This window comes from Gossypium arboreum, chromosome 13 (genome assembly GCF_025698485.1).
Source record: "Gossypium arboreum isolate Shixiya-1 chromosome 13, ASM2569848v2, whole genome shotgun sequence".
Taxonomy (NCBI): domain Eukaryota; kingdom Viridiplantae; phylum Streptophyta; class Magnoliopsida; order Malvales; family Malvaceae; genus Gossypium; species Gossypium arboreum.
The window spans coordinates 4,460,701-4,468,920 of record NC_069082.1 but is presented as its reverse complement, the minus strand read 5'-3'; the positions used below and the strand labels follow the sequence as shown (position 1 = coordinate 4,468,920).

The window sequence follows — 8,220 nt, the reverse complement described above, 5'->3', positions numbered from 1 at the left end:
TGATCTAAGGAGGATATGCCTCTCGAACAAGAAATTGGTTATGTTGAAAGTATTCATAAATTAAAAGAAATAATTTCTAATTTACACTATAGAAATTCCTAGGATGTTGAGCAGATTTTGAATTATCTATGTGAAAATGAGTCTTTGATGGAGTCATCTACAGATGAAAAAATTATTTAAAGAGTAATGGATGTGCCAACTGATGATGAGCAAGATCCAAATGATAGTAGACGATAGTGTTTTACCACATGTTTATCTAAAAGAGGCTTTTCTAGCGGCGAATACCTTGAAGAATTATTTAATACAATACGAGAAGAATATATCAGATTTGGTTTATGCCCATCTAAAAGTTAAAAGATGAAATTGTATTTGATTAACATGTAAAAAAAATAATAATAATAATTAACTATAAATGCATATTAACTAAAGAGGTTATTATTTTATTCCCTTGGTCCAAGTCAGGATAAAAAAAAAAAAGTAAGATTTCCTGTATTTTAGAAAGTTGTAGAATAGAGATGGAGAAAAGTAAAAGTAAATTGATATGGATAGAAATGTGAGAGTAGAAAAGAACAACTCAGATTAGAACAACCCACAATCCTTTCCTACCCACATAGCCATCATTTATTCTTTATGAGATTTTGTAAAATGAATTTGACACTTTTAAAATAATCAAAATAATTTTTTTTTGAAATTCACAAATTTAATTTATTAATATTTTTATTGTTTGACTTCAATTTTTATGACGGGCCGACCCGCGTACTAAATACCACAGACGTCTGTTGTTAGCTGCAAAAAGCAGAGAGGTGTCAGCCTTATCCCTTTCTCACTCTAATCCTACTTTCACTTCTTATACTTTTCACCCATTTCAAATTTAATCCCTTATTTTTAAAATGATGAAATTAAAAACAGAAGGACTAAATTTAAATATTTAAATAGTACAGGGACTATTTCTAGAATTTACACCCTTTCTTACTTTTTGTATTTCATAAATATTATTCATATTCTCTAAAGAATAAACAGTCAAAAATGGCTCTGACATCCCCTTCATTTCTCTCCTCCAAATCCCCTCTTCTCCCCCGCCGCCATCTCCTCCCTCCAAGTCTTAAACCCATCACCGCCGTCCATTCGGCCGACCCGACTAAGTCAACCAAATCAGCGGCGGCGGCGGCGGCGGCCTCCACCAGCTCCCCTTCGATCCCCACACAATGGACGCTCGAAAGCTGGAAGTCCAAGAAGGCCCTCCAGCTTCCCGAATACCCAGACCAAAACGACCTCGTATCCGTCCTCGAGACGCTCTCTACGTTCCCTCCGGTCGTCTTCGCCGGGGAGGCTAGGAGCCTGGAAGAGAAGCTGGGACATGCTGCTCTCGGCAACGCTTTCTTGCTGCAAGGTGGTGATTGTGCCGAGAGCTTCAAGGAGTTCGATGCTAATAACATTCGTGACACTTTCAGGGTCCTCCTACAGATGGGTGTAGTCCTCATGTTTGGTGGCCAAATGCCTATTATCAAGGTTCCCCTCCTTGCTTCTTCATTTGATGTTAGAATTGAAATTCAAGTACTATAATTGGAAGCCTTTTATTAAGGATTGTTCTTTTATATAATTGGTAGTTTGAATTTTTTATTGGTTTCCCTGTTTGTGTTGAGTTTTTTTATGATGGGTCCAAGAATTGCATGGTTTGGGTGGGTAATTTGGCTGCTTATATCAAGATACATACATACATATATATATATACCTGGTCACTTATTTCCTTTGATGGTTAATACTTAAGAAGGTACGTAGTTAACTGATAGAATTTTTGGGTGGTAAAATTGAATCTATTTCTGGGGGTAATTGGCTGCTCATATCAAGATAAGTGCCTTGTCACTTATGTCTTGTTGATGGCTACTGCTTATTAAGGTACTTAGTTGCTTAAGGGAATTTGTGATTGGCTGCTTATATCAAGATATATACTTGGTTACTTTTGTCTTTTTGATGGTTAATACTTAATAAGGTACTTTGTTACTTAAGAGACTTTATGGGTGGTAGAATTGAATAAATTTGTAGGTAATTTGCTGCTCATATCAAGATATATATACTTGGTTACTTTTTGCTTGTTGATGGTTAATACTTTATAAGGTACTTAGTTACTTCAGAAAATTTGTGGGTGGAATTGGCTGCTCATACCAATATATATATGTATATGTTTTGTTACTTATGTCTTGTTTATGGTTAATACTTCATAAGGTACATAGTTACTTGAATTTGTGGGTGGTTGGCTGCTAATATCAAAGATATATATTTGGTTTACTTATGTCCTTTTGATGGTTAATACTTCATAAGGTAATTAGTTACTTCAGAAAATTTTTGGGTGGTAGAAGTGAATAATTTGTGGGTAATCGGCTGTTCGTATCAACATATGTACTTGGTTACTTATGTCTTATTGATGGTTAATACTTAATAAGATACTTAGTTACTTGAGAGAATGTGGGTGGTGGAATTGAATGACTTATATCGAGATATATATTTTGTTGTTATGTTGTTTTTATGGTTAATAATGCATTTTGTTACTTAAGATAATTTTTGGGTGGTAGAATCGAATAAAATTTCTGGTTCGTTGCTCACATCAACATATATATACTTGGTTGCTTATGTTGCTTCGATGGTTAATACTTAATAAGGTACTTAGTTACTTAAGGTAATTTGCGGGTGGTGGAATTGAATAAGTTTTTCAGTGATTTTCTGCTCGTATCGAGATATGTACTTGGTTACTTATGTCTTGTTGATGGTTAATACATAATAAGGTACTTAGTTACTTAAGAGAATTTGTGGGTGGTAGAATTAAAATTATGGGATTTGGGGTTAAAGTTCTTAGTTTGTTGATATTACTAGAACCTTTTCTTAAGCAGTTGAATAAATTTTATTATTTGAACTTTTTATAATTGAATAAATTTCTTAATCTGTTGATTTTGAGATTATTAACCAACTAAAATGTTATTGTCGATTCACAAACTTTGGTTCATGACTAAGTTCTTTTAAGATTATAGGCCTTGTTATCCAATAAAGCTAACTATTTTGCATGATGGCTGTGGGATAATGTATTAAAGTATGTGGTTATGATTGTTTAGGTAGGAAGAATGGCAGGTCAGTTTGCAAAGCCGAGATCAGATCCGTTTGAGGAGAAGGATGGGGTAAAGCTCCCAAGTTATAGAGGTGACAATATAAATGGTGATTCTTTCGATGAGAAAGAAAGAGTTCCAGATCCCCATAGGATGATCAGGGCCTATTGCCAATCTGTGGCAACTTTGAACCTTTTGCGGGCATTTGCTACTGGAGGGTATGCAGCCATGCAGAGAGTCACACAATGGAATCTAGACTTCACCGAGCACAGCGAGCAGGGGGACAGGTGTATTCATTTACCTCAGATAAACTGTTTGCTTTATGCATTGAAGAGTTTTGGTCTTTATCGTGAACTTTTTTGGCCTTTCCCAACCCATCTATTTGACAGTTTCTAGAGATTTGACATCTGATAGTGAATGATCCCTTGTTGTCTGTAACAATGGTTCATTTCATGCTCAAGAAGATGATCTGTGATCTGGAAATAACTATTAGAATAGCATGCTTTTATGACCGACTACATCAATATAATGTTACTTCGCTAACTCTTTGAGCTGAGTAAGAAAGTCAGATTCTTATCTGTTCAAAAAGACTTGAAATTGCATAAAAAACGGGTTACTTTGCTATTTGCTTTCTCTTGCATCACTAATGTTGTATGGAATAGTTAATTTCACTTTATGCTCAAGCCAATATCAGAGGTTCAAGTTCTAGGGGACTACCAAACGTAAGCTAGATATCGTTGTAATCGACTAATGTTCACATTAATGACACAAACCCATTCCTATAAAGCAGCTCCTTTGAAGTTCACTTTGTGCATTAGGTCCGATACAACACAGTGATGTTTCCATTCGTTATCTTTTTCTGGGGTTTTTTGAGGGATATGGCACATCATCTGGGATGCAAAATGCTTTGCACCAATATCTAGGAACTGTTTGCTTGAAGTTGGTGCTGTAGGATTGAACTAGTTTTATTGTGATTTTTTTTTTTTTTTTGAAGATGTTCTTTTTGGTTTGTCTGTGAAGGTACCGTGAACTTGCTCACCGAGTTGATGAGGCAATGGGGTTCATGGCTGCTGCTGGACTCTCAGTTGGTCACCCTGTCATGACAACTACAGATTTTTGGACATCTCACGAGTGCTTGCTCTTGCCTTACGAGCAGGCACTCACTAGGGAGGATTCAACTACCGGGCTTTACTACGACTGCTCAGCGCACATGCTTTGGGTTGGAGATCGCACCCGCCAACTTGATGGTGCTCATGTTGAATTTTTAAGGGGAGTTGCTAATCCTCTTGGCATAAAGGTACTCTTTTTTTTACTTGTGCTTCAGTTAAAGTGCACTAAACTTCTTAAGCCACTGATCACGAGGGATTTTTTTTTTCCTTTTTAAAGCAGTTAATGTCAGTGATTAATAATTAACCCTGAATTTACATACGAAAGAATTTAAGTAATTAACAATGGCATTGTGATGCAGGTTAGCGATAAGATGGATCCTAGTGAACTAGTTAGGCTCATTGAAATTCTAAATCCTCGGAACAAGCCAGGCAGAATAACAGTCATTGTAAGGATGGGAGCTGAGAATATGCGAGTGAAACTTCCCCATTTGATCAGAGCGGTCCGTGGAGCTGGGCAGGTTGTAACTTGGGTTAGTGACCCCATGCATGGGAACACCATTAAAGCTCCTTGTGGACTGAAAACTCGTTCCTTTGATGCCATTAGGGTATGGTTGCTTAAATATTTTCTTTTTTTCACAACTTATTTTTGATTAACTTTTCGGAGTTTACCATAGAAGGCATCAATGTAATCTCCGCTTTTTAGGGTAAAATGCTAACTGATATTTTGACTGTCCATCTAGTATATGCAACTATAATTTACAAATTCTTGCTTTGGTAGGCCGAAGTGAGAGCATTCTTCGATGTACATGATGATGAAGGTAGCCATCCCGGAGGAATTCATTTAGAGATGACGGGGCAGAATGTGACAGAATGTCTTGGAGGCTCAAGAACTATAACCTATAACGACCTGGGTTCACGCTATCACACCCATTGTGATCCAAGGCTCAATGCTTCTCAATCTCTAGAGCTCGCCTTCATTATCGCTGAGCGCTTAAGGAGACGAAGGCTTGCATCACGGAACCCTTTAGCCTCCACCCGATCATCTATTTAGGGGGTTTCCTTATTAGTTTTCTTAGTCGAGCAAATGTAGGGCGTGCGGATCACAAGTAGTGATAGAATGGTTAGGGTATATAGGGTTCCTAAAAACTAGTTTGAAGGTCAGTTTTGTTGGAGAGACAGGTAATGATATGAGTATGGGATATATATATCGTCTGTTTTAAGAAATTTTTGGACTATAATGAAACTTCTAATAAATGTAACATAAAAGATGAACATATTATGTGAGAAATTTATGTTGGGTTGTGTATGACTAGGATTCTGTCATTTTTTATTTTTTATTTATAAACAGTTGAAAAAAAAAATTGAACCCAACTAGACCAGTCTGATATGTGAAATTAATGAACTCTTTTTTTTTTTTCTTAAAAGTATATTTTCTATCTCTAATCTAAATTCACTTAAAAAAAAAAAGAATGTATTAGAGAATTAATCATTAAGGATGGTCTCCCAGGTCCCACCATCTTTTCACTCTATCCTTATCCTTTCCATTTACTATATCTTATTGCAAAATTGGGTAAACCCTGATATTAGTCCTTTTCATCAATTTTAGTCTTTATATATTTCTTTAATTTTGATATTTCAATTTTAATTTAAATAATAACAGTTAAATTTTACTATTAATCTTATATTACATATAAATATGTAGATTTAATTTATGTTATTTAATTTAATCATTCTTAGCCCTCAATTATTTTATCATTTTATGAGTAATATTTAAAAATAGTAAATTATTATGTTATTACACATATAATAATATATTTAGTAGACAAAATTTTAAAAATTACGCAACTTCACGAATTTTAACAATTTGGTTAAGATTGACATTTTAAATTTAGAAAGAATATAAAAATAAAAATAACTAAATCAACTTAATAAAAAGTCTGTGAACTTTAATCATGAATTATTTTGTTATTTTTTAATATTCAAATTAAAGTTCAATTTTTTGTTATAAGCATTGTTATTAAATATAAAGATAAAATTTAAGAAAATCTAAAAAGGGAGGAGTAAAGGTAAAATTTCAAATATTTGAGTCCCACCAGAGGCAATGGTTGTGTTGGAGGCAAGTAGAAATGATGAAAATAGTATAGCTTTTAATTTCTTTTAATATCTCTATATTCATTATCATTATTATCTTACATTCACATCTTTTCTTTTCTTTTTACACCAACCTACAATTCCTTTTCTCTCCCAGTACCAAACTAGAATTTTACCCATCACGTGATAAACCATAAATAACCACACCCAAATATCTACATTACATCACCATATCACTGCCACGATTTCCCCATTTCACCACTGATCTCCGCCACCTGTCCCCGTCAAACTAGCGTTTTGCACCTCGACGTCTGCGGATCCCACATCGCCGGCAACAAGTATTTCCGGCCGTTAACGCCGTTGGCATTGTAGCTCGCTCCGGTGCTCTTCTCCACCAACAGTTTACCCGGATAACCCGGGTACGAACCCGTCCCGAAAATCCCCGTGCAAGCTGAAACCGCCTCCAACGGCGCGTCGGCGGGCCCCTGGAAATACCCGTTGTTAAACGGGTTGGTAACAGTGTTAGCCAAAAGGGTGGCCAAGGTGATGATCATTCCGTCAATCCCAACGTCTCCATTGGGAGCCACCAACGGTGGAGTTTGGGGACCATAAATAGGCTGGTGAAATGGCCAGGCGCATTGACCAGGACATTGAGTCTCCGAGTTTCCAACCCAGATAAAAGTACCTCGAACCCGACCAACCCGGTTCGACCCGTGAGTCCCGCACCTCATGCAGAACCCATCGACGGCGACGTCTTTGGCCGTGAGGATAACGCTAACCGTACCTACGCCGTTGAATTTCCTGGCCAACGCTGGCAAGTGTGGGTTCTTAAGGGTTTTACCGAGCGGGTAATTTTCGAGGAGGATTTGTTTGCCCACGACCAAAGTGGAGGAACCGGACTTGTATTTCTCCGTCGTTTTCCACCAAAACGACGCCGACGGAATCTTGGGTTTGACGGCAGAGCTCAAAGAGTTGATGAAATCGACGATTATGGAGCGCTGGGTTGGGGAGAACTTCCCGTACCAGATGAGATTAACGGTGATCTTCCCCTTCAAGAGTGGCCCATTGTGGTACTTCAACACCAGAGGCTGCTCTTTAACGAGCTCGGAGAAGGTAAAAGGGATGGCACAAAGGAGTAGGAGAGTGAGAAAATAGTAAAGAGAAGCAGAAGCCGCCATTGTTACAGAGAAAATTTGAATGAAAAGGAAATGAGTGAAGGTGCGTTTTATAGGGGGTGATTTGGTGAGGGGGAAACAGCTGTTTGAAGAAGAAAGGGCACGTGGAGAGAGATGATTGGGAATGAAATGTGAAGAGGAGGTTCGCCAGGCTGTAACGAGTTGAAAGGGTGACGTGGCGGGTCTAAAGAGGGGAAAAAATACAGTGGGACTTGTGTTTAGAGAAAAAAACCTCATGCAGTTTTGCGTGTGCTTCGGTTCGGGTGGTGACATTCGGGGACGTCGCTAGCTTGGAGTAAATGGTTTAATTACAATTTTAGACCCTCACTAATATTAAATACAAATTGTCCATATCCCTCACCTTCTTATCTTAGAGGAAATGCCTCGTGCATGGCCCTCAATTTTATTTAATTAAAAAGAAAAGAAAAGAAATCAGATACTTGGGGTGGGCTGCTTTGTTTTCACAATGAAACATCATGGATGCTTCCTTGTAGCAAAGAACAAATTATATAGGGTGGTCCAACTCCAAAGACCATCACCACCATTGATTTTTTTAAAATAAATAAATGATGGCACGCCATGATATTTTTTAAAAGCCATCAGATATCAGCTTCTGATTGATTTGTTTGTAGGCAAAAACACCATAAAATTGGTTTTTTATTGTTAACTCAGTTACTGTATTATTAACAATCATAAAGCTGAAGCCTGCTGCACCCTAACTACAGTACAACAATGATAATCAAATGGTGT

At 37.1% G+C, this 8,220-nt stretch overlaps 2 protein-coding genes across 2 annotated transcripts; one reads left to right on the top strand and one right to left on the bottom strand.

Moving 5' to 3' along the window:
- Positions 1-984: 984 nt before the first annotated feature.
- Positions 985-5,492, top strand: LOC108464222 (phospho-2-dehydro-3-deoxyheptonate aldolase 2, chloroplastic-like). The gene is made up of 5 exons (XM_017764386.2): positions 985-1,509; positions 3,105-3,382; positions 4,116-4,392; positions 4,564-4,809; positions 4,983-5,492. Exons 1-5 carry the CDS (start codon positions 1,027-1,029, stop codon positions 5,253-5,255), a joined length of 1,557 nt encoding a protein of 518 aa, XP_017619875.1. The 5' UTR covers positions 985-1,026; the 3' UTR covers positions 5,256-5,492.
- Positions 5,493-6,331: 839 nt separating this feature from the next.
- LOC108464615 (protein EXORDIUM-like 2) lies at positions 6,332-7,520 on the bottom strand. The gene has a single exon (XM_017764983.2). The coding sequence runs from the start codon at positions 7,471-7,473 to the stop codon at positions 6,580-6,582; it is 894 nt and encodes a 297-aa protein (XP_017620472.1). The 5' UTR covers positions 7,474-7,520; the 3' UTR covers positions 6,332-6,579.
- Between the last annotated feature and the right edge of the window lie 700 nt (positions 7,521-8,220).

Coding starts and splice junctions, on each gene's coding strand:
- LOC108464222 (XM_017764386.2), top strand. CDS start 1,027: ATGGCTCTGACATCCCCTTCATTTCTCTCCTCCAAATCCCCTCTTCTC. Junction 3,383..4,115: donor CACAGCGAGCAGGGGGACAG/GTGTATTCATTT, acceptor TTGTCTGTGAAG/GTACCGTGAACTTGCTCACC. Junction 4,393..4,563: donor CTAATCCTCTTGGCATAAAG/GTACTCTTTTTT, acceptor ATTGTGATGCAG/GTTAGCGATAAGATGGATCC.
- LOC108464615 (XM_017764983.2), bottom strand. CDS start 7,473: ATGGCGGCTTCTGCTTCTCTTTACTATTTTCTCACTCTCCTACTCCTT.